Below are 26,778 nucleotides of genomic sequence, written 5' to 3'. Positions count from 1 at the left end.
GCCGGCGACAGCCCCTTCTTCTTGCCCCGTGTCTCTGCTCGCTCGCTCGCAGCTCACCGGCCACGCTCCCGCCTCCGCCCGCCGCTACCGCAGCCCCCGGCCCTCTCCGGCTCTGTCTCTCTCCGCTTGTGCCCTCTGGTCCCAGCGCTGCGCTGCGCTTTCCCCGCCGGCCGCCCCCGCAGCCTATGGCCCTGGAAGGCGCCGCTGCCGCCGCCTGTATTTCTGCTGTAGGTTCCCACATCCCTCTTTAAAAATTCCGCCTAAAAAGAGAAGACGATTTACCAAATCTTTCGGGCCGTTATCTCACGTGAGTACCGGAGCGGGGGTCCCGGGGCTCTCGCCGCCCGTGGGGGAGGTGGCGGCAGGGAGGGAGGGAGGGGAGCAGTGGCGACGCCCACCCTGTGCTCCGAACCGGGCCGAGCGTCCGTGGTCACCGGCGGCGGGCGGGAGCGATAGGGGCTTCCCCTACCCGGGGCCTGGGGCTCGGGGCAGTGCAGGGAGGGACGGGGAGCGCTGGTCGTGGCGCCCTGAAAGGGCGGAGGGGCACCCGGCGGGCAGCACGGTGGTGGTGACTGCGGGGGAGGTTTGGGGATGGGGCCGGTTCCTCCGCTGCCCTTTCTCCGCCCGGCGGCGTGGGGCGAGACCGGCTGCCAGCGGCGGCGGCAGATGGAGAGCGGCGGAATGAGTCAGAGCCGGAGCTCCCCCTGTCCCCCTGCGCGCCGGGCGGTGCGGGGCCGCAGTGCGGGGCCCGAGCGGGCGGGCAGCGGGACCCCCGCGCCCGGCAGGGTGGCGGCGGCGGCGGGCGGAGGGTCAACGGCCGCCGCGCTAACATGGCGGACAGCGCTGCGTGCGAGCGGTGACGGGGCGGGAGCAGGGGCCGGGCACCGCGCTGAACGCTGCGGCGGTGCCGCCGGTCCCCTTCTCCCGCAGTCTCCGGGACGCGGAAGGGCGGCGGGGCCGCCGGTTCCGCGGGCAGCGGGGGCTCGGCGGCCGCCCTAACATGGCGGATTCCTGCGGAGGGGGCTGTACGGTGTCTTCCCCCTCACAGCCGGGGCAGTGCCCGCGGCTGCAGACCCGCGCCCGGCGGGCGTTGCTGCCTCTCACGGGACGCCCCTGCCTGGGAGCGGGGGTGACGGGCGGCCTCTCCTGGATCCCGCGGGGCGAGGGGCTGCCCTGTGCCCTGTGGCAGCTGCCCGGGCTGGGAGCGCAGGCTGCGGCACTCGCGGGTGCTGCAGGCTCCCTTTCCACGTGTGACCCGCACGCTGTGGGCTCCCCCGAGCCCCCGCGGGCAGCCGTGTGTGACGGGCTGCGGCGCTGGGCAGCCTGACGGGGGCAGCGGCTGGAGAAGCGCTGGTGGCATGGCCGCGGCGTCTCCTTGCCTGTTTCTCAGGGGCCATGTTGTGCTTCTGTGAGCGTGATTATCCATCCGGGCTCCCGCTGCCGTGCTCCACTTTTCCCCTCACCTGAGCTGCGCCTGCAGGAGCAGCCCCTCACCTTCCCCCTCGTATGGGGATCAAGGGCCTCCCCGAGGAGCGGGGCGGCAGCGCCGGCTGTCAGAGCAACGCACGAATTGTAAGGGCATTGCACAATTGACGTTTTCCGGGACTGCCTTCACGCTGAAGGGCCGTCGGGTCACCCGTCATGGCTCCCTCCCGTTAGCAATCCCCTCCCTTTGCCCGAGAAGTTGTTCCCGGGTTATCTGACCAGCGCACCCTTTACCCCGCCTTGGTTAGACCCTTAGTGTAGCAGGAGCAGGTTTGGTACTGCCGGCCCTTTTGGAAGTCTCTTGGTTGAGCTCAGCCTTCTTGGCTTGGCTGCCTCTGCCAACGTGTTGTGGTCCATTTGGCCACTGGTGTTCTAGTGGCTTTTGGAAAGTATGGAGAAAAGAGTCTGGTTCCTGTTTCACGTGTGTAACGTGCGTGCGCCTTGCTGTTGGGGTATCCGAGTGCGTGCGTGGTGGCTGCAGTGCCTTTCCCTGCTTGGTAGGAGGTCAGCAGAGTTACAGTGGTGGGAGATCCGGAGAGGTGTCTGTTCCCGGTGATAGGGGGGCTGAAGGCAGGTGAGCGAGCGGGCTCACACGTGCCTAAGTGGGACGGTGCAAGCACAGGACCGTGGTGTGGCTGAAGAGGATGCTGTTATGGTACTGGACAGCACTGCAGCTATTTCCAGTCACGAGCCCGTGAAGATGGCTGTGTGTGCTGGGAACTACCTGGCTGCGGTGAAGAGGGAAGAAAGCGAGCCCTTCTGAAGTGCATCTCCTGCAGTACAGAATCCCACACAGCTGCCTTGTGCCTGTAGGCAGGAGAAGCACTGCGTTTCAGACCTCTGCAGCAGCCTCCGCTGACTAACCAGGATACAATTGTGTAGTCCCAGTTATAGCCACCCGGAATGAAAACACCGTGTGAAGTCCAATAAAAGAGTGTAGATCTGCCTACCAATTAGTCAGATGCGTGATGGGGTCTCTTGTGTGCGAGTGGTTTGGGGTAGTCCCGCCTCACTTCTGCCCTCCCCAGCTGCCGGATTTTTGCCTCTGAAGACTCTGCACTTGCCCGCTGTTCTTCCTTGGATAAACGTGGGAGGCAGTGGTGCTGGGGGGGAGGTGGGGGTTGTGAATAATGGTGATGGTAGGAGGGGTTTGTTCCAGTCTGGACTGGTCCAGTCTAGTTCTTTCCTTCCTGTCACCGTGTGAACAATGCTGCTGCTGCTGTGGCTGATGCCTGTGACAAGGCAGCCCCTTGCCCGTGTACCTCTGGCTGTGGTGAGCTCCCTTCCCTGCCTCCTGTGGGCCAAGACCCCCGGCAGACAGACAGCTGGCCGCTCTCCCCATCCCTCCTGCTGGGCAGTGAGCTCCAGGGAAGGCTGTTAAACCCAGAAAAGGGAGGGTCTTTGGGAGGGGGAGGGTGTTGTTTGGTGGTGAACAGCTGTGGGAATGTTTCTCCTGTGGGCACAGTTTTACTGGAGGCAAGATGCAGGATTTCTGCCTTTCAGCACTGCAGCCTTGTGCTTCTCACTGCTCCCTGGAAGGCTGGTGCAGGTGTGTGGTTGCAGCAGTGCTGCTGGAAATTATTCCATCTCTCCAAATTAAAGGGGAGGCAGAGTGCTCTGGAAGAGAATTAAGACTGTCCCTTCCTGAAAGCGAGGCTTAATTGTGTAGTGCGCTAATTTGGTATAATGGTAAATTTTAGCTCTAAATGCTGTTGATATAGCACAGGAACAAGAATGTGGTTCATGGGAGAACTCCCCAGGGACCTGGGCTTCCTTCAGGACCTGCTCCCCTCCCCTTGCCACAGTGTCCTCTCCCTGATCTGGAAGAGACTTTCTGTAACTCAAAAATACCTAGGTTTTTATGTGAACCAGAGTAACTTTGGTGCCTTTGAGTCTGTCACTCAGAGTAAATGTGCAAGGTCATTGCAGTTCTAGATTTTGGTTAATGGATATTTTAGCTCAAGCCACTAAAAAGCCTCTTCTCAGAAAGAGATGCAGTGAATTTAATTTTTTTAAGAGACTGAATTGATGCCTGGTTTTATAGGCCTGTTGGCATCACACATGGGGAGGTGAGGGACGCTGGTGAACTGGAAGAAACCCGGCCCTGCTGGGCACTTACAGGGCTTACTACAGGGATGCAGCTGTTCTGACAAAACTATATGCTGTGGTCAACTGGGAGGTGATTTGGGTCCTCAGATGAGTTGACTGTTGTTGCTTGATATGTAGTCAAACTTCAGGAACCTGTTAGTAGAGTATACCAACAGATTATAAACACATGCATATAGGTGTCACTTCAATATTAGAAGGCAGAGCTACCTTGCTGACTAATCCCACAACTCAAAGTTTGCTGTTTAGCAAAGAATACTTTTATACCTACTTTAAAACCCTTAAACAAGGAATGCTTCATTGTGGTTGATAATGTGCAATTTTTGTGAAACTGGGTTTACCCGTATGGGTTTTGGACATCTAATACACTTCTAATTGAAATGATAGCCCAACTCTGGCACTCTACAGAAAAAAAAAAAATCCCTCTTTCTGTTGATTAAAGTAGACTAAAATGACTGTTACTGGAAAGGCTCAAATTGTACCATTTTCCTCTGAATTAGAAGTGGCAAAGCTACACAAAAGAGAGTAGTCAGACTATTTTGTATATGTTTGTGTAGATCCTTTAGATAAATAATTCTCACTTAAAAGAAGTTCTGAAAGACAACTCGGCACAGCTCAAAGTTGACTATTGCTACAGAAAATTGTCAGGTTTCCTTCCTGCTCCACAGGAACTTTCACTGTATGTAAACTTTCCTCTTTGGGACATGTGAGAATATTTATTGGCATAATACTGCAGGTGATATTTGGCTGAAGCATTGCATGTGAAGCTTATGTGCTCTCCCTAAAAGCACTTGTTTAATGATGTGGTTGGCTAGGAAGGTAAACTGAATTCCTATCACTGGAAAATTTGTATGAATTCTTGAGTACAATAAGAACAGCAGTAGGAAATAGTGTAACTACTAGTTGATTTTAAGTGCTAGCAGCACCTTCCTTTTATAAAGCTGTTGTGTGTGGAACTAAATGTTACTGACTTCTTGCTTTAGTGAAATAAAAGGGTAAGGTTAAATATAATACATACACATTAATTCTAGTTGGCAAAATTCTGTAATATCAGTTTTGAGGCACTGAGGTTTGTTTTTAATGTTGTGTGCTAGCAAATGCTAATTTGTGGTAAAGCTGCAGAGATTGCTCTGTGGGAGCTGCTGTGAAACAGTTACCCTCAAGTTGCATTGCCTCTGTGTGTTACGCAGTTCTGTATAGTGTACTAGTTTAGTTTTCCCATAGCAAGAGTAATTGGAAAAGTACATTTCAGGAGTTTAATATAGCTATGAAGATGTTTTGTGTTGGGTGATTCCCAGAAGTGAGCTTTTGTAGTTAGCCCACGTAGTATTACTTAAGTAATGTAAGTAGCAAAGGTTTATTTTGACAATAGGCTGGTACATTCTGTGTTTCATACCACATATCACCGTGAATTTGTAGAATCTTTGTTGTAGGTTGGGTTTACACCTGAGTGGTTGGGTAGTGTATTTAATTCCATGAAAGTTGTTGCTTTTAGGAGGAATAACTTCTCAACAGGGCTAATAAATGTTTCCTTGATGGTTTGGTGTTCATTGTACTGGTTGGTGTGATTGATTTCCTTTGAGTAAGCTAGCCTTGTACTTTAAAATGCTGCTTTGGTGATGTGTGTAATAGCCTCTAAGGGCCAGCTGAAATGTTTCCTCGTTCCTGAAGACAAGCATAAGTTTTTGTTTTTCCTGTCTTGCTCATTTCTGGGTTTGCTGTGTGGTGTTCAGTTTCACTATATAAAGCACTATTTTTCACCCACATAGCTTTTTCACCCACATGCCGTGTTCATTCACAGCAGAGGGAGAAGGAACGTGGCAAGGGAATTCTAAAATAGAAAGGAAGTGGGGAGGGGAAGAATGCAGTGGTTACAGGGTTAAAAACACTTGTGGGAGAGTAGTCCAGTGTTAAGCCATACTAACCCTACAGCAGGATCATGCAAAGATCAGAACTCTCTGCTGTTAGTTTTGAAAATCTTCCCATTCAGACTGTGAAAGATAAGTATGAACAAGCAGTTTAATGTGTTTTAGTAGTTCTTTGTACATCTGACTTGTTCTGGCTCAGAGTTAATATAAACTCCTGAAAACCGGGTGTTTGATGTGATTATAAACTTTCATGGTGGGTTGTTGCAATCCTCCTTAAAAGCACTACTGAAAAGGCACTTGTTACATGTTTATCATAAAGCTTTTATTCTGTTCTGCCTATGAAGTTTATTTTTATGTGCATTTTTCTTCCTACAGGGCAAAATCTCTGATCAAGTTTACAACTATCCAGAGGGCTTAGGAGAAGTGCTTTATAGAGAGCAGTTCGACTTCAACGCTGAGCCACCTTGGGAACCTAGCTGATGATAGTAGGGTTCCATCTCCTAACTTGTCCATGTAAGTCTGTCTTCATCTGTGTGCAGGAGGATAAGCACTTGCTTGAATTGGTTTTTTGGTAAGGAAGATAACTGTCTGGATGTGGATTATCAAAATTGCATAGGCCTTTCATTCAGAATGTTGTGGGGGGAACTAAAAATTTTGCCTAACACCTTTCTCAATACAATTATCTGATGAAGTTCTGCAGTAAACTTGGTAAATAGAGCTACTTTTCTAAATTAGGGGTGTTGGCTGCTGAAATCCTGAAATAAAATGCTGTAACTTCAGTCTCTCTGTGATAATTCTGAAGTCATGAATTGGAGTGCATGACTGTTAACATCAACTCATGACTTGCTGAGTACAGTAACATTTCTTGGAGTAGTTTATAGTGAAATAGTTAAAATTTGCTATTGTAAACAGTAACTAAGGCTGATCGTGAAGGGTGTGCCTTCCCAAATGCCTGTCTCCATTATTTGCTAATTACTATCCGTTTCCACAAATAGTTGTAGTGGGGTTCCAGTAGAATGTGGGATTTAATGTTGGATGGAAAATGTGTACCAATTATAAATGCCTTTATGTTTTGAAGTGGCAAATAGTTATTAAAGGAAAATAAGACCATGATAATGGAAAACAAATGAATGCATTTAGCTGAACTTAAGGAGCACAGAAAACTCTGAAATGTGTGTGGTTATCTTGTTCTCTTAACTTAAAACAGTTTTATGTGGTTTTATAACAACAGTCTTAAGTCAGATATTACAAATGCATTTAAGCTGACTTTATACAGTATTTGTACAGCATTACTCTTTTCCTGTCTAGCTGAAGGCGTTTTTGTTTGGCTTAGTACCTATAAATTATATAATGCTTTTTAATGTATGAACTTGCAAATGGTTAAGTATATCTTACTGAGCCACAAAGATTCCAAATGCCAGTTGTGTTAGCATGCCTCCTAATAAGGTACTTAATGCAGATAAACTTGTTCTTTGAAAATACCGCAATTGCTAAGGCACAGGATGAGTTTGGTTTATCATGACTTCTGGCTTTATCTCCAGAGGTAGGGATTTTTTTTTGTTTGAAACTTGATGAATCAACTGCATACATCTGGTTCTTTGTAGTTGAACGCTCTATTCAAGTGAATTCTGTTAACACTGAGAATTTTCTGAATATCACTTATGTTTTAGCTTTTTTTTAAGTAGTTTTTTTTAAGCAAAATAGTGGAGAAAATTGCTTCTTCTGTTCACTTTAAGTTTTGGTTTACTGTTGCATGTGGCTAGAACTCTTGCATCACATTTTGCACTTGGACAGGAGTAAAGTAGGATAAAGCTAGGAAAGGCAGAAGAATTGTTAGAAAGGAGTGAATGAAGTATAAAATCTTAAGGTACTATACATACATCCTTATTTTTAAAACTACTCTGAAGAGAATTTTGGCAGTGATAGAAGTTCTTACTCTTGAGGTGAAGGCTGTTCTGGTATCTTTGAGATATTCCTTCTTCTGAGACTCCTGTACTGTGACACATGATGCAAGGTATAGGTTGCCCTAGAATGGAAATGCCACTGGATTTGCTTTATTTGCAGCTGAATATTCAGATAATGTGTGTTTGTTTTGAGGTTGGATCTATTACATGTTCAGCAGTACAATAGAAGTATACCAATAGAAGTATTTCAGTATTGAATGTAGTGGTGATGTAAGTAGCAGCAGTGTTTGCCAGGAAATGCGTAGCTGAAGCACAGGTCATTGCCTCAAATGCAGCTAAGACGTAAGTTAGAGAACTAATTGATACTTGGAGTCCTGTTCAACTTGCAAAGTGATTTAACAGGAAAAAGGTCAAGTGAACTTTTAAATATGACTATAATACTATGTGTTAATGTTCCAGTGGAGCTAACGTAAAAATCTTCTGTCTGAATATATATTTACATTTCCATTAAAATCTCTCTTCCTTTTTATAGTTTTCTCCATCTTTTTCCTGGTGTTACACTGGCCATGGGAAGACTTGGGATTTAGTTCTGTCTGCTCTTCAAGCTCTTACTCACTGAGCAGTCTGGCAACCATAGCCTGAAGTCTTGCTCCTCTAAAATCTCTTCTATTTATTGCCACATCTGGTTGATCAGAAATGATGGGAATCAGCAGTGGAAGTCTGATGTATTAACAATCCCTGTCTATGCCAAGTGGAAACAGTAGCTATCTGCACTGGCTAACTTTGAAACCTTCAAGACTTTGTGTAAATGGAGCTGGTGGTGGTTGGGGTGCAGGAGGACTGGGAGTTGGGAGTCTCAGGGGTCAGTGGAGAGGCCAAATACTAAAACTGAGCAAGTAAGAAGATAGGATAGGGAAGTGACTGCTCTGTTGTAAAACAGGAGTGCTGGTCTGGTACCACAGAAGTGCTCGTGCACTTAGGAGAATAATATTATTTTGTAAGCTTTGGGAGATTGATGGGTCTGAATAATGTATTCAAACTTCAAGAAGGCAGAAGGAGGTTATTGTTCCTGAAGATCTTGGGTGGGCATTGCTTTTTTTCAGTATCTACCCTGTTTGCTTGCTTCAGCGGAATTGTGCTTCCTACACTGCTCACTTAACTGTGGAATGCTGCTGAGAGAATAGAGTAGGATGCAACTGCCCAAAGCTGTACAGGTACCCTACTTATGACCCTCAGTGGATTTGTACTGAGAGGTTACTTGAGTAATGCAAAAAAAGACACGTGTTCCAGCATTTCCATCAGTTGGTTGGTGGCTGCATTCAGCTAACTGCATTACAGTGATGTGAGTTAGTGAAATGGTGTCTTGGAATATTTTTATAAGAGATACTGCCATTATAAATAGGTATTTCCTGCACTGAAAACAGAGGACTCATGTATAGTGAGTATATATATATAAAAATATATATGTACTTTTCTAGTGTACTTATTCTGTACTGAATTGCCAGTGACAAAATATTTGTTTTGATTTTCTACCCTTGAAGAACCAATATTGCAAGGAATGAGAGAATGTGTTTTTAGACTTCATGGTTTTTGTATCAGCATGATTATTATGTGTCATAAATACTTTTGTGTAATAAGATGTGGTTGAAAGGCATTATTTGGAGCCCATTTTGTTTGCAGAGACTTTTTTGCAGAGGAAGTTTTTAATGAAAGAGCCAAACCTATAGGTGTTGGGGGTTTGTAAAATTCTTAGTCCAAACAATACATAGTTCAGACAATGTTAAAAATTAAAATTGTGTGTGCCATGGATGCTTACATGTGACAAGCATGTGCTTAGACTCTGTTCAGAGAGTTTTAATTTTCTTTTTTCCAGATGTCTGCAGTAATTGCAGTGTTTAAATATGTACACTTTTTATCTTAGAGCTCTTCATCTGGGAAGTCATTGTGTTGAACTGTAAAGAGCCTGAGGATGTAACGCTTACTTCAAAGAAAGCAATTACATGCCTATGTAGAAGTCTCATACCACTTGACAGCTTTTGTTTGACTTAAAATATATGTCCTGGAGCATTGTGCAGACTAACATTTCAGGTGTGAAAATGGGTGGTGTTACCACACCAAGTCTGTCAAATAATGACTTGCAGCAAGTCAGCATTTCCAGCCAGGAGTGAACTCTGTACTGTAATGGTTTCTGACTCATCTTACAGACATAGAAAAAAAAGTTCTAAACCATCCTTTAGATTTCCTTCTGCCGATTTTATCACTGCTTCTCCTCCCCTCTCAGGAGGGAACCAGTCAGGACAGAATTAGGTGACAGCAGAGTCCCAAATCCTACTGTAAGGGATTAACCCCTTAAAGAAATGTTTCTCTAGCCACTATCTTGTAGTGGTGCTGTAGCAGTGCTTCTAGGAATTTCTTTGTAGAATATTCTTTCTCTCAGGATTGAAGAGATGTAATTTATTCAAAAAAGGGAAAATTGGACAGTAGTCAAACAAATGTTAGTTCTTTTTCCTACTAGATAATTTATGTTAAATGGAAAAGCTTCTGTGTCTTGGATGTGCTTAGTAAAAGCAATCACTGTTTAGCAGCCTGGGAGAGGTTCTATCAGTTTGTTTATGGTTTGTTGCAATTTGTCATTGAATCTCTACTTGCATATGTTCCTTTTGGTCCCTGCCTCTTGACCATAAGATGCTTTTTGATGAATGAGCAGGAGACAAGGGAAATAATCATTATAATTTAAATTATAAATTAAATTATAAAAGTAATTATTTAGGAAATAATCTTCATCAAAACTAACTTGCTAGATAACTTTCCCTTTGGTGGTGGTGGCTTTGGGGAGTTGGTGGTAAAGAGTCCTCCCCCCATCCTTTACTTGAAGTTGAACTGAGTCTCCCAAAATTCAAAGGGGAGCTTTTGAAGGAAAGCATTCTTCTGTACTATCTGTCTGAAAGCTGTAGACACCACAGTCATTAACTATGGAAAAAAAACCTTTCTTTTAAGAGTACTGAAGAACTAGTGTAAATTTACTCCAGTGTAACTCAGATGAACATCCATACTCAGAGGCAAAGTGCAGTTGGTTAGATTGAACTGCTTCATTTGAAATATAAGGTACAAGTAATTAGATGTGTGTGTCTGAGTCTAAAAATCTCTTCAGGGCTGTGACTGTTTCCAGTGGGTGTGCTGAGACCTTCCAGTAGGGTAGATCTGGGGTGGAAGGGACTCTTGACTGTCTGCATGCTTTAGAGTGTAGGAAGGGGCTTGTAGCATGAAAAAAATCTCAACCAAAATGTTAAAATCTAGCTAGGTACTACCCTTGGCATATACAGTAATTCCTTTAAAAAAATCTCAGAATAAAAATGGTGATGCCAACATTTTTTCAAGGGGTGGCAGGGGAGATAACTCCATCTTTTTGGTCCTCTACCTCTGAAAACCATGGACATTTTATGAAGATTACTGTAGTCATCAATAAGATAATTATCTTGCTCTTCTGTGATTGTTTTGGATCTTCAAGATTCCCTTAAATAATCATAGGACTCATTATATAGGTGTGAGACAAGTATTTCTTACCCAGCGTACTTGTATTTATCATTCAGCTTCTGAACAGAACTGAATATTCTTCCTGCCACTGAGTTAGCTCACCTGGCAGTAAATTCCTCTTGTAACAAACGTAGGGGGCATGTTTGAGTTGTGCAGAAAGAGTATAAAAAGCCGTGCTGGCTCCTTTCCCATTATTTGGCATAATGACAAGCAGGAGCAACTGCTACTTGGTTGTGGTAATATTAAACTACAGCAAAGTAACTTTGTTCGTGTTGTTGACAACATTAACCAAACCTATGTTGCAAATTGTGGTTATTTTTTTTACTTTATGGAGGTGATAGATGAAATATGAGACAGGAGTTAATATCATGGCCCTGTGATGATTTGAAGCCGAAATTTTCCTAACTTTTATAATCCTAATGAAGTATTTTTGGCTTTCAGCTGTGATGTTTGTGGTTTCTATAAATACTTTTAATTAGAAAAATAATTCTGCTATTGTAACTCTAATGCAGGTGGCTTTAGAAAACCATCACTTGTTTTTACAAGTACTATGTACTTTCTGTTGAGATAGTTAAAAAGTCTTAGGTCTTCATTTAGAGATGAAATCTAGTTAGCTCTGGTTTTGATCAATCTTTTGTTAGTCAAAAAGATGACAGTTGAAACAAAATGTGGTCAGTGGGTTGATGTAAGCTAATGAAATGCTTTTAAACAAGACCCACAACTCTAAGGGAATGTAAACTGCAGATTGTTCTATTCATCAAGTAAAGCAAATGAAGTTATATAGTGAGCCGTTGGTAATTTTCTGCTGTCTGCTGATTTTTGCTTGTGACTAAATAGTCAATCTGCATTCTAAGATTGTATATTTAACAATGTTTTCAGTGTTTGGCCTGTGTTCATTAAGGTTGTCTTTTGGAAAATGCTGTATAAACTACTAAGCCAATTTTCAGTGAAGATCTGAGGATAAGCAGGATGCAAATAAAGTTAGACTGTAACTCCTACTTTATTTAAATAACAATTCTACATACTAAGATTATCACTTTTAAAATCACTTCTGGCCTACTGACTTCTTTTTATCAACCTCTACTGCAATTGACATTTTTAATGTTATGAACAGAACAACACAATAAATGTTTAATAAATACAATGTGTAAATGCAGTGGTTATAAACTAGCATCAAAAAAACTACAATGTTAACACAACTATCGTTGCTAACATTTAATCAGTAAGCTACAGATTTTCTATAACAAATTTTTAAATGTTCTATTACAAGCAGTCTTCCAGTTGCACATTTGAATGCTAGTGTTGCTTAAGATGCTGTGCTTGAGAAGAACTGAGCTGAGGCATTTGTACAATTATGCTGCACTTGCAGTATTTTCATAGTTTGCATAAACTCGGTGCAGATCAGTGGGCATACAGTCTGGAATTCTCAAGAACAGCCCTGCATTAGTTGTTTCTGGAAGTTAGTATCAGATTTAAAGTACCCAGCTTCTGTTTTATTCTTGGCTTCAGTAGAATTGTTCTGTTCATATCTGACAAATGCAGTGTGAGCAGAGTAAAAACATCTTTGGTTTTTGTAGAGGGTATGTTACTGTTTGTAGGACATCAGGTATAGAAAGCTGATTTTTAAATAGCAGCATAGTATGCTTTGTGCCTCTTTTTCCATTGACACGTTTTCTTTGTGCAGTTTGTTGCATAATTTAAGGACCCGGATATAAGGCTTGGAAGCCCATCCCTTGTGTTTCTTGGTTTATGACTGTCGGCTTTGTGGAATACGGCTGAGATGAAAGGATTTCTTGAGGATGCAAATTACTCCATTGGCCTGTTGGATGAAGGAGCAACTCTTGCAGATGTTATTGACAACTGTATTTATGAACATACTCATGTAAGTTTGCTTTCCAGATCTTTTGATTTAGTTCCCTAAGTCTTCAAACTAGGTCAAAGTATTTTAGAATTGATGATCTGACAGCAACAGAGGAACAGGCAGCTAAGCCTCACCTTATAAAGTAGTTTCTTCTAATTCTGCTTCTTTGCTCTTTTCTTGCTTTGAGCGGGATTCTGTTGGGGGAATTTGGGCATCAACTCTTACCTTCTTGAGTGTGGCTAGCGAGAAAGTAGTCTGGCTGATGTAATTAAATACAGGTTCCCATCTCATAGTTCCAAGAGATTTTATTAGCAGTGGGGTTTAGATTGAGCACCTGAAATTGTCCAAGTGGATAGATTCAGTTAGAACCTTTTTGTTGTTGTTCTTTCCCCGAAAATATGACAGTTCTGACAAATGTTTATGCTGAGCCAGTTTAAAGCTGTGTTTAAGTTTTCTGTGGGCCATCATGGTTTATATTTATACATCTTCCTGTTACCCTTCTCCCCACTGGAAACTCTGGTACAAGCACATGGTGAGGTGCTATCTTTCAAGACAAACTGGTGTAAAACCTACTGAAGTTTAGCAGGGAATGGGAAAGAAACTTGAATAATTCTGTGTACACAATAGTAATTTTTTGAATAAGGCTTCACTCATTTTGTAGGAGGAGGCAGGAAGATGTAGCTTTTGTTCTATAGACAGAGCTGTAGAAAGAGCAAACTTGAAAAAAGTTTCTTTAAGCAAATTCTGTATTCTTCATATGCCATACCTGCGAGTTGCTCACTTTCCCCTTGGTTTATCAGAACATACATTCATGTGCAAGTGGTCAGCTGTAGTACAGCAAATAGTGAAATTCCATGGCCTTCTGAACTCAGGTGTAGGACTCCCAAATCCTGATTCCTAATATTCTTTTTCTGTCTAGCAAATAAATAGGTAAACTACTGGCAACATGTCATGTCTCCAACCACTGGCTGGCTCACAGAGGATAGCTGCCTCCTGCTGCTTTCATTTACTCCTTTAGCTCAAGGGGTAGAGGCCTGTGCCATGGATCTAAAGCTCCAGATCCCATTCCTGCTGGTGACCCGTACAGGGGGTCAGTATGCTTCCACCCGATGGAATTTCTATTTGTGTTTTTTAAACAGAAATAAAGACTTTGTATAAAATAAGGCACAACATATAGAGTTTCATATCTGTGAAAGTCAGGTGCTAGAATTAACATTTGATGTACAGTCTTGATTCAGATCCATAATATATTTTGTATGGTCTTTTAATTGATTTACAGTAGGTCATTCACTTACAGAAGTTTTATTGAGTGCACATTATGAAGAAATCTGGAATGATCTCTTTGCATTTTGATCCACTACACCCACATCATGACCTGATACTGAGAAAGACTATGTTGTAGCAGATGTGCAAAGGGAACTTAAGAGTCCCAAAAAAAGTGTGCATTTTCTTAAAGATTATGTACATGATTCTGTCACCTTTAACATGGAGTCTAGTTCTTAAAATTCCTTTTGAACTTCATTCTTCACAAGATGTGGAGAACAGTCTCAAACTTGACTTCCTGAACTAAAATACCATCAGACAAATTTTCAGTAAAACAAGCTGTTAGCCGGATGCTAAAACAATGTTAGTGCCTCAAATTTTATTCCTTGTATAATAAGATATAAATTACATTGAGACTGTGGAAGCTTTCATCCCAGTGGATTTTCTTCCTATAAATAGCTGCAGACTTCTGAAAATAAAAAGTTGAAGGAAATGTGTAACTTAATCTGTATTTTTTTGTGAAAATCAGCATTTGGCATTTAAGTGGAATCTTTTACTCAGGAATCTCAGAATATTATCAATAGCATTCATAATATCTCTGAAGTGGTAGGTATTCCCTTTCATTTTTAAAGCTAGTTCAAATTGCTAGGTGAATAGAAAAACATTGTTCAAGGTCAAATCTAAAAGTTAAGAGCAGAGTAAAAAAAGGTACATAGTTCTTTAAGACTTTGGGTTGTTTTGACAGCAAACTAGAGTTTCAGACTTTTTTTCCTATTCTTCCTTTTGCAGACTGGAAAGAAGGCATTTTATGTTGGTGATCTTGGAAAGCTTGTAAGGAATAACATACAATGGCAGAACGTGATGGCACCAATAAAGCCATTTTATCCTGTAAAATGCAATTCTACTCCAGGTGTACTCGAAATTCTGGGAACTCTTGGTGTTGGTTTTGCATGTTCCAGTAAAGTAAGTTTTTCTTGCCTGTGTGCCTGATTTTCTTTTATCTGTCTGCTGGTTTAAATTCATCTGTCTGCTGGTTTGAATTCATCTGTTGGTGTTAAGTGCCACGATTATAAATAAAATTTGGACTGTAAACTCATTTGTAACTGACTGTTGAAAATCTGTACTTCTGCCCTGGAAGGAGTAGTTTTCTCTTTAGTGGGGTAGTAGAGCATATATAATAAAAATTCAGGAAAGACAGTGCGGTGTGCTTTGTCAGACTCTGGTATGCTCTTGTTTTTCAGTCTGAAATGGCATTGGTACAAGACCTGGGCATTTCTCCTGAAAACATCATATACACAAATCCTTGCAAGCAAGCCTCTCAGATCAAGTATGCAGCAAAAGCTGGGATAAACATCATGACTTGTGACAATGATATTGAGCTGAAGAAAATTTCACGTAACCATCCAAATGCCAAGTAAGTGTCAAAATTCTGGTTTTGTTTTTAATGTTGGGGAAACTTAATTTGCCTGTGTTCTGGATGGTTTGAGTTGTGAGCAAAGTACATGGCTTCTTTAGGACAAATCTCTTGTATCTGTTCTTCTGTCTCCTTTGAAAGTAGCATTTTTGCATCTTTTCCTACTGAGTTTTGGCTTCCTAATACAATGGCCATTGGTTTGGGACAAAGTGATTTTTTAGGGCAATCTTCTTGTGAAGGTTTCAGTGATTGAAATTCAGAAGCCTGGCATTTCATCACCTGCAAATACATCTTCCTCCTGCTCTGTTTTGGCTTCAGTGTTATCTTTCAGGGGGTTCTGTTTGCATATTAGTGGCTCTGGCTGAAGTCAGGGCTGAGCTCCCAGTGAATGAACTGTGTGCATTGGATCCAATCTGGGGTTTGGGTACGCTGCAGGTCTATTAAATACACCTACAGGTATTTCCATGTGATTAAAACAGTGAGAAATTTGACTCCAGTTCTATTTTCAGTCACTTTGGTATTAACTCAGCTGCTTTCCGTAGAAAGGTGATCAAAGCTGATAAGGCTTTAAGAAAGAAGGGCTGTTAAACATGGCAATTTTCTTGCTGCCAATGTATAATGGTCTCTTGGACTGATAGGCACTCATGTCATTTAACATTACATCCCTCACACGTGAATGCTTTAGCTTTGGGCTGTGCCTTTAAGAAATAGTCAGAGCCTAGTGAACATTACAGTGCTTTGCAGTGATTAAAGATATAGCTTTCCATAAATGTCATTGGAGAAACTGAATTCCTGGCATCTTTACAAATCCCTTGGTTCTGAACAGTCATTATTAAAGTGTTGTCTTCTCCCAAAACTGTGGCTTTTTTTGTTTTGGGTTTTTTTTTTTAGGGTGATGGTGGTGGTATTTGAGAGTGTTTTTTTGTTTAAGACTACGAGATTTAGTATTGCTGTTGCTGATGATTACACTTCATCCTCATGGAAGTCTGTCTGTGCTTTGCATCCTGGAGTGAAATTTCTGTGCAAAAATTTTATGTATGATAAATAAACTTTTCTGTAACTGCTGACCCTGGCATTGCTAAAGCTGACTGTTCAATCATTAGTGTTTTACTAGTTGTTCACCGTTGGCTTTAGAGTTTTCTTAGTTTTTATGTTGATTTATTTCCATGATTCTGACAATCTTTTTGAGAAGATCTTGTGATAACATCCACAACAAGAGTAGTTAGGATGCAGATTTTTCTTGAGCCGGAGAAATTGTAAGTCAGGGAGCAGGATGAAGGACTATCATGAACTAGAGAAAAACCATATGAACTCTTTACTTCTTTTCAAGGATCCCATTGTCTAGTATTTGCAAAAGTTCCTGTTTACCAAGGGCAAGAAACTCAATTTTTACAAAAGAACTGCAATTTGATGTCTAAATTTTTTAGATATAATCTCTCTTACTGGATAGGCTTTTCCCCTCTCATTTTATTACAATTACCTTATTTAGGTAATTTTAATGTTAATGCTCAAGTGACAGGTTATTTTCTTTTCCTTGGCATAATTTTAAAAAGTCGAAACCACTATATAGCCTTGTTTTTCCTATCTGTAGTTGCTAGAGCTGGGTTGTTTGCACAGATGAAGCTAGCATGTTTTGGTGGAGGAAATCATATTTAGGAACATGTGATTCTTCTAATTTTCTGAAGATTTGTGTAACTTTGCGCTAAACTAGTAATGGGGGCAAGTGTCTCTTTTTATAACTAATGTTTCTGCCTTTGGAAAACTTACCAACTCAAATTATTGCGATTTTTTTTTAAGATGAGAAACGTCAGGAAGAAGTGTTTAGGTATTGCTTTTCTGTATTGTATCTTTAAGATTTTTCCAGGTAAAGTTCAACTGCTGAGCTTCTTGTCCTAAGAATTTAGGTAGAGGCAAGGGTGTTGTGAGTATTGATGCTTCCTTAACAATTAAAAGTAAAACCAAGCTCTAAACACACACATCACCCTCTAGCCCTGCTTTGACTGGCTGTAACCCAGGAGGAAGAATCTTGCTAGATTTCTAGAAGCCAGATTTAATGGGTTTTGCTTGAACAATATTTTGATTCACTTTAAATGTTGCTATAACAATTTGTCAATAAATTTAACATTGGATGTCTTTAAGGAGGGATTTTGACTGATCTTGATCTTAACATGAGGTTACAAAACACAGTATGGATTTGAATTTTTCTATTACATTTTTAAGAGTTTGACTTGTAACAATTTTTTGCTATAGCTAGCACATTTTTCCAAATGCTTAACGAAATATTGTCTGCCTACAGATATTTTGAACAGCATTTTCTGTGCTAGTGGAGAAGCAGGAAATTAGATGCTTATCAGTTTCTCAAGACAAAATGGTATAAATTAACAAGAATTGAAGGGCAGTCTGTGTGAGAACTTAGGACTTTTTGCTCTTTACAAAATGTATTTTAAACACACCATGAAACATTTAGAAAGTACTTGTAGAAGTCATGGTAGATGTTAGGCCAACTGTAGTGGCTAGGCTGAGCTGTTTCTTGCCTGTCTTGTAAAGAACTGTTTCACTCTGGGTGCAGAGTTCCTTCCACTCATTTGCACTCCCCATCCTGGTGAACTGCAGTGTGCTCTGTCCAGCCTGCATGTATGTCATGGCACCACCTCTGTTTAGTTTACTGTATGACTAATTGATCTCATGGGAGTGTGACTGTCTCAGTGGACAGCAGTTCGAATTTGGGAAGTTTGGGGGTATGTCTCTGGAGGTTTGGATGTGACCATGCCTTTTCCCCTCAAGTATTAGTTAAACATAGAGATGGGAGTCTCCCATAGAGATGGGAGAAAGGTCAGCACTGGCACTGCAATTTGCCAGACCTACCCAAAATGAGGCTTTGCCCAGACAGAGGAAGATGTCCCACTGCATAAGAATGTAAGAGATGGTGCTTGCTGCCTCTCTGCTCTACAGTGTCCTGGAAGAAGGGTCAGGGAATGGACTGACCAGCCTACCCCCTCATCCTGAGTCCATGTCCTCAGCCAGAAGGGGAGGTTATGTGATATGGCCAGGGTGTGCTTTGAGCCTGGTGTTCTCTGGATGCTGGGTTTAACTAAATCTGATACATGCCTGACTGAAGGGGGGCCTCTGGGCTGGGAGGAGGACAGAGATGGGAAAAACCATATTAGTCTTACTGATTTTATGAGGAACTACGCTTTATTAGAAGGTAACATTATTTTTTATTACAGCACTCAACACTCTTGCTGCTACAAGAGTCTTAGTTGCTGCATTTTGAAATCCCTTGTCCTTGTTGGCTCCATGTTTTAGCCCCTAATTGCTAGTTTTTTCTCTGTACAGGATTGTTATTATTAGGTTGCCTTGATTCATCCATCGATGGAGCTGGAGTATTGACTACATAATCAACACACTTCTGACAGTCTTCAGGCTTCACATGTGCTGATGATGTAAACCAACTGCCCCAATCATCTTCCCCTTCTCTTAGGCTCTTACTGCACATTGCCACAGAAGACATTACTGCTGGTGAGGAGATGAATATGAAGTTTGGCACCACCCTGAAGAACTGTAGGCATCTCATGGAATGTGCTAAGGAGCTGGGTGTCCAAATAATCGGTGTCAAGTGAGTAACTTCATTGTCCTCTGCTGGCTGACCAGATATTTGTGTGATGTACTTAAGATGTAAAATAGAAAATTTTTCCCCAGTGACACTGTTTTACGGGGTTTAAAATCTACAAAGCCCCCCAGACAAACAATACCACATCGATTTAGAATCATGAGCTTTTGCTTGCAAGCACAAACTAGTATGAAACAAAGTAACTATTGCAGACACCAAAACAATATGAAATGAAGTATCATAAACCCTTCTGTCAGTGTGAAAGCTTAAGTTTGGAAGCCTTCCTCTATTCTCTGGCTGTACTCCTGGGCTTGTGTGGTAATTGGATTTGTATTTCTCCAGCAATAAACGTCGTAATGGAAGTGCTAGTACAGCATGAAATAGGTTGGATAGTTTGAACAAGATTAATATGGGATCAAATTTTGTAAGAATTAAGGTTGTATGTCACTCCTTGATTATATCAAGACAAAATACTCAGGCAAGTTTTTGACTTGCAGGTGGCAGGAATGAATCCTAGAGTTCCAATTTTGTACAAATGGTCTGTGGTATTTTAATTGGAAGCTTGATGGATATTTTACTATATAGGAGAAAAATGCATGCACAAGTCTGCTCTGTCTGCCCTCAGCTACAAATTATCACATGCTTATGGCTGAGGAAAACTACCAAACAAATAAATGGGTCATCAAGACAATAAAATGTTAAGCCAGATTTTGATGACTTAAAGCACAAATGTTGTGTATCTGTTTGAAATGGATGCTGAAGCATAAACTACAAATTTCTTTAAAAATTAGATACTACTGAAAAAGCATTCCTGTTTGTATAATGTCTTAACGAACTTTTATAAAAATCATATTACTCTTGTGCATAATCTTTATTTGAATAATTTTAATAACCACATGTGGATTCATGCAAGTAAGTTTGAAAAGTGACCTTTGCCTCCTTGCCTTCCTTAAAGGAGTGGACTTGGAGTAGAGAACCCTGGCTCAGGTGTGTGTATGGTCTGTCTAGAATCAGTAGACCATACTCCTCTGGAGGAAACCTGTAGGAATGCTGGCATTTGTTTTAGCACCTCAGTGACTAACTGCATGTGGCACTACTTGAATCTTTTGAACAAGGAACAAGAGGGGATTCAGGAGCTTGTGGTAGGCATCAGTACCTCTCTGCACCTTTGGCACTACTGAAGAACAACTTCTAGCCACTTTGATAGTGAATCTGTAGATTACAATATTGTGGGACAGTTTTAAGATTAAGAGAAAGACAATTCTCATGTATAAATCCAATGACATAGAAGGCAGTGTTGGTCTGAGCTTATTCTTTGCACAGTTGCTATAGTATCATTTAAGCTTGTTTTGAGACACTTGGGAATTAATTGCTGCTGCTGCTTTATATGGTGAAACAACTTGCTTGGTCTGAAAGCTGCTGTGTTTTTATTTCTTTCAGATTTCATGTTTCAGGCTCTTGCAAGGATCTGCAAACATACATTCATGCTATATCTGATGCTCGGTGTGTGTTTGACATGGCTGTAAGTAGATCTATGCATACATGCAATTGCTGTGGTAGAAGATCCATTCTAATCCAGTCATACTAACAAACCAACTGCATTCTTTCCAAAATAAATAATTGGAAATGGAACTTCTAGTAAGGGACTAAATATTCCTTTGTGATGTGTGGTAGAAGTAAAACCAACTTTGTCCTAATTATGGTAATGAGCACCGTTCCACTGACAGGCAGTAGTCTTGCATGCTATTTAAATTAGTTTCCCACTTTGGCCAAGGCTTTTTGATATTCAAATATCAGTCCTGTAAGTACATAACTGATGCTTTTAGGTTGCATTGAAATTGAACAATTGTGTGCTGGCATCTACTGTGGTATGAGATGTTTGTAAACTAAACAGAAGACTGCAAGTCTTTTTACTCTTTTATTACTGCAGTGCCTTTGCTGTGGCTAGTAACATGTAGGGGCAATAAAGATGAGGATCTTGCTGATCTTTGTGCAGATTCATTGTAGTGTTCTTGTCACAACATCTGTGAAATCCTAAAACTTTTGTCAGAATGCACCACCTATTCGACAAATACTGTCTGAATGTAACAAAAGCCACAAGATGTGGGAGTTGATATTGCTGTGGGACTTGCAGAGAATTGTGTAACCAAACTCTATGGACGTCCCAGAGCTTTGCTACTACATTTAATGGAGCTGTACTATGCCCTTACTCCCTCATTAGATGTACTCAGCTAAATATTTTCAAAAGCTTAAATACACAGAAAACAACCACAGGAGCAACAAAATATTTTTGCACTTACAGTTGTTCATGTACTTACCTTCTGCCTATGCATTTCAGGAAGAATTTGGCTTTAAGATGAACATGTTGGATATTGGTGGAGGCTTCACAGGTTCGGAACTTCAACTGGAAGAGGTATGCAATGTGTTGGAAGTTAAAACTCTAACCTTCAACCTGCAGCTTGAATTGACAGCTGAAACACAGTTTAAGTTCCATGTTAGACTGTAACTCAAGATCCCACTAGTTGGGTTTGTATTCTTGATTATGGATCGTGTAATCAAGTTTTTTAGAGGTGATCATTACTTCTTTTGAATCCTGCTCATCCTGGGTGGAAGCTGATTTAAGTGTGTTAGAGATTCAATTAGTATCTGAAGCAACTCTAGCACTAGTAATTTAAGGGATTTTTTTCACTATTGTCCATCTGGTGACTCTTGCATGGTTTGAGCCAGGGCGCCTTAGCATGCTTTGGATTATAAACCGTGTTGCCACTGGATGAGAACTTTTGGTTCTTTGCTTTAGAGCTGAAAACTAAAGGTCTTGATTTGGCTGGTCTGTGATTTGGCCTAAATGCCATCTTTAGTATGAAGTGGCATGTGAAACGGGATACCCAACATTGTTATGATGTCTTAAACACAGATTCCATGAATTCAGGACAGTGAAAGTTATGTAGTGAGGAGTTACTAACAGCAATCAGGGCTTTTCTCTCAATTTGAATGTTCTATTACTTGTCCAAAATATCTGTTGTTCTTCAAATATTCATCTTAAGAAATAAACATTAGTATTAAATAATAATTTCTAATATGACACTATTCAGAACTGATCACAAAAAGACTCTTTACCTGTTCTTGTGGGTTCATACATAACTTTACATTATCTGTTGTGCTGGATGGGCATTGAAATCTACTGGTGCAGCGTGCCTCAGCTTGAACTTTGGTTGTGAAGAGAGACTCTGTAGTACTCAGATTCATGGTTCTCCATCTTCAGTGTTTAGCAGGATGACCACTTTTCTTGCATTTTGTTGGGGTTTTTTTATAAATGGTGGACCTCTGATAAAGGCATTTCTCAGAGAACGGAGGAGCAGAGTAAGCATTTGGTGTGCTGGCTAGACCTGTTGCTGACTAGAAGTTTGTGTGTGTGATATGTCCATAAGCTCAGTTTATTGGTCTTACCTCTGACTTCAATTTTCTAGGTTAATCATGTCATCAGGCCATTGCTGGATGTCTACTTTCCTAAGGAATCTGGTGTTAATGTGATTGCAGAGCCTGGATGTTATTATGTTTCATCTGCATTTACCCTGGCAGTGAATGTCATTGCAAAGAAGACTGTTGAGTATGATAAACTTCTTCCTTCTGGAGGTAAGGGTTGGATTTGTTTTCTGTTATGAATCAGTACAGGTAATTGCCCACTATTAGTTGGGATAGACTAGACTTTATGTATTTGAGCATCCCCTAATTCTTGCACTGTAACATGCCTTTTGGGTTCTGACCATATGTTATCTGTGTATCTCACTGTTACTTTTCTGTGGCACTTCTTGTATCCTTGCTGGGTTAAACCTATATTGAATGTGTCACATATGGTGTGTTAGGAGGTTCTGTATTAGAACATAAAAAATGTCACAGAGCAAGCTACTTCACTGCTTCTCTGGATTTATATTCTTAGCAGTGGTTATTACTGAGAGTATTAATTTTATTAAGCCTCACACAATGTTATAACTTAATTTATAATCTGGTCTCATACAGATGACTCTGCTTGTAATTCTCCCATCCCAGTATATATGGAACCCCCTTGTCAGGAGAAAGCATCTGACTTAAGTTAGATTGCAAAAGGACTACTTATGACAAAACATGCATGCAAGACAACTTCTTTTTTTACTTCCAGTGGAGCAAACCAGGAATGATGATGAACCGGTATTTACATATTACATAAATGATGGTGTTTATGGTTCTTTTGCAAGTAAATTGTCTGAGAAACTGAATACTATCCCAGAGGTTCACAAGGTGAGTCCTCCTATATTCTTCAGAGATAGTCCTTACTATCCTTGTCTACTGAATATACATTTAACACTTGATACATATATAGTCACATATTATCTATTGAATTAATCTTCTATGTATTTAAAAATTCTTATTTAATAAACTGAAACCTGAATTGCCTCAATTATTTCCATCTAGAAATACAAGGAAGATGAGCCTCTGTTTGCAAGCAGCCTTTGGGGTCCATCCTGTGATGAGCTTGATCAAATTGTGGAAAACTGTCTTCTTCCCGAGTTGAGCGTTGGAGATTGGCTGATCTTTGACAATATGGGTTCTGGTACCTTAGGTGAACAGTCTACCTTTAACGACTATCAGAGGCCACTGATTTACTACATGATGTCTTTCAGTGACTGGTAAGAGAACTATCTTGGTAGTGGCAAGGCTGCTTTTCCTTCCTTCAGGAGTGTGCACTTATAAATTACACTCAGTGGCAAATATAAGAAAATGCTAACTGCAAGAATGTGCCTTTTTAGTTCGTGGATTTTTTTTTTGTCTCTGTCTGATGCTGAGACTAAAGAGATAAAATGTTTTCTTTGCTTTAAGGGTAACAAAGGAAAGCAAAATACCTGACTGATCTCACCTGTGAGGTCAGTGGCAGATGTAAAGTCTTCACTGGCTTGACCAAAGCTGTTTAGTATCAACCTTTGAGCTTTCCTAATACAAGTAACTGCAGCTTGTGTACAGTGTTGGCACCATCAGAGTCAGGAAGGGCAGCCATGCTCTCATGGTGATGGAGAGTGTGGTAACCCATTCCTGTGCCCCTGGAGAGTGGCAGCATTTCTGTGTGTGCCAGGCACTGGCACAGCTGGGCTCCCTTCTGCCAGGCTGGGGGCCAAGCCATGCGGGGGCAAATGGCTTCAAATGGTTTCTGAAGGGAAATGGAACCTGAAAACATGCTGTTACACCTCCTAATCTTTTCTGCTGCAGGGATGAGATGCAAGATGCTGGAATTGCTTCAGACACATTGATGAAGAACTTCTTCTTTGTGCCTTCGTGCATTCAGCTGAGCCCGGAAGAACGCTTTTCCACTGCAGCTTAAACAGGCATTAACGCTTCATTTAGACCTGCAGTTGCAAGTCTGTAGTTTGTCTGGTCAACATTCCAATGTGGAAGAAATGGAACAATCTTGAATTCAATTCATTCTCTTCAAAACTTGAAAAAATAGTAATAGTAATGGGGACCAGGCAAAACAAGCTACAGCTACAATTCAGTGGGGGGTGGGAGGGTTAGATAATGGTGTCCAAATTTAAAATCAAGTTCATTCAACCCCTGAGCGTTAAATATGCAACAAAATGGATGACTTAGTGGAGATGGAAACCCATCACTTGGGTTCTTCAACAGTTTACATACAAGTACACAGTTTTTATACTAAGGATTCCTGTTAGAAAAGTCTTGTAAAGTTATTGTCTTTCGCCCAGATATATCAAATGTCAGTGGGAGACCAGTGTGACTTCATTAGATGTTTTAGTGTATTTAGAATGTGTAAATTTGTGCTTTGAACTGTAGTTTAATAAATGTAAAATTGCATCATAGTATTTGTTGTATTTGACCCGTGATGTATCCCTTGTATGATTGCAATAAAACTTTGTGTAGATTTTACTGTTTTTCAGGCTAACTTTGGGAGGAACTAGGCAGATAGCTATAAAATAGATGTATACGTAATTGATTTGAGAAGTTTTTTCTCGAGCCCATTGGTTCAGCTTTGTGTTAAACAGTAAGAAATTTAAGATTGATCAATCTGTATGAAGTGAAAGTAATGTAAGTTCCTGGAAGGCTAAAAGGCAATTTGTGATGTGTTTTTAGAGCATGACCTTAGATTCAGTTCTTCACACCAACCAGCTAACCTGCACTAGGCATGGGTGTGCACGGGGAAGTTGTTTCAGCTCATGTGCATGCAGTGCCCTGAGACAGCATGGGTTAGTCCAATTCTGCATGTTGTCACAGAACATTTGACTCTTCTTTTTAATAGTGTTTATTTTAAGAGTCTTAACTTTCAACTTCAACTAGTTCTGTGTAGTGCTGACTCTAGGGTAGGGCTGCACAAGACTACAGAAACCTCAAATGCTCTCTTGCACTGGACTTAATTTAGCTGTATCCATAATGTAAAGGTAAATCAGACTGCTGCAAGTATATGTGCATGGAGTAATGAACTGCTTGAACTGGTCAGAGAATTTCCTTATTGTGTTACTGTAACCTCTAGATTTCTTCAAGGTCCTTTGCTTACTTCCTCACTTTAAATTTCCCTACTTGAAAACTGGGGGAAGGAGGAGAAGGGGTTTTTAGGGTTTTGGAATGATGCGGTGAGATCTGGATCCTATGGACAAAAGAGACTTTTTAAACCCTTTAGATGGAGGTAAAATTTATACCTTTTGGCTGCAAATGTATTTTACATGACTGCCAGCTGGTAGGAAATTTTATTTTCTGACTCTGTAAAGCAAAGATTTTATGAAACTTAATGAACTGTTACTTGAAAGTAAATTCTCAGTTTGGATTTTTCAGAACAGTTTTGCAGGATACAAAATGGCTTATGCTTTGGAAATGCAGTCTAAGAAATATTTATTACTGTAATTAAATGTGGAAGTGGAAAAGGGAGTAAATGATAGGGGGGAACCTGTGGTTTGGTTTGGTTTTCTGTTTTTTGTTTTTTTTAACCTGAAGTTACTAGCTGACCCATTCAAGCAGTGATAAGCTCTTTAGTTTACCTGTTGAGGTCTTTCTAGACAAGACACTGCTGTGTATTTTTTTTTTTACTAAATGCAACTACAGTTGCCTAAGGTTAGATAATCCCGCAGGATTCTGTAATGCAGTCTTTAAAACTTGTTTTATGTTAACTTACAGATAAGTAGAGAACAATTTCTTTATAAATGCAGCAGTGGTCAGAGCAGAAATACTCACTGTACTTGAAGCCAGTCTGCCATTAAAGCCAACCTGGAGTCTGAACACAGTATGTATTTCAGTTTGATTTGCTGTGTGCTGCTGTTGATGTGGTAACTGCAGTTCAGAACTTTTACAAAATAAGAAAGCTGGATGATTTCTTTAGAGTACTTGGGAGTGATGTAGCCCTGTTGTGCTCACCAGCCAGCTGCAACCCCTCTTGCTTGCCGAGGCTGTGGCAGGGGTGTCTGGCAGAGCTGCAGACAGTGCTTCACTGTGTGATGTGGTGGTGGTGCATGGCAAACAGCCCCGCCTGCTTTGGCCTGAACGCTTCTCTGATACAGCCCTGCAACCTGCATTCCATTGCCTGAGGAAGATCCAGGGCTCTGGGCCCAGACAAGGCTGTGGTTCCGATGTTGCCAGTTACTTAGCAAGGGGAGGAAATGGTTCCAGCTTTTTTCATTGTGTGCCCAAGCAGCTGCACAACTGGCTTGCATTGGATCAGAATAAAAGTGGGTGCCCTGGATCCACCACTGGATATTCTTCTA

General features: G+C 41.3%; 1 protein-coding gene across 1 annotated transcript; it reads left to right on the top strand.

Moving 5' to 3' along the window:
* On the top strand, positions 1–26,778 carry AZIN1 (antizyme inhibitor 1). Its single transcript, XM_033056272.2, has 12 exons — positions 1–307; positions 5,835–5,972; positions 12,582–12,779; positions 14,811–14,984; positions 15,263–15,435; positions 18,917–19,051; positions 20,486–20,567; positions 21,384–21,458; positions 22,513–22,678; positions 23,202–23,320; positions 23,495–23,709; positions 24,284–26,778. The coding sequence occupies exons 3-12, from the start codon at positions 12,678–12,680 to the stop codon at positions 24,393–24,395; spliced, it is 1,353 nt and encodes a 450-aa protein (XP_032912163.1). The 5' UTR covers positions 1–307; positions 5,835–5,972; positions 12,582–12,677; the 3' UTR covers positions 24,396–26,778.

This window comes from Catharus ustulatus, chromosome 1, assembly GCF_009819885.2.
Source record: "Catharus ustulatus isolate bCatUst1 chromosome 1, bCatUst1.pri.v2, whole genome shotgun sequence".
NCBI lineage: Eukaryota > Metazoa > Chordata > Aves > Passeriformes > Turdidae > Catharus > Catharus ustulatus.
Note: the sequence above shows the minus strand (reverse complement) of the source record. Positions and strands in the feature narration are given on the sequence as shown.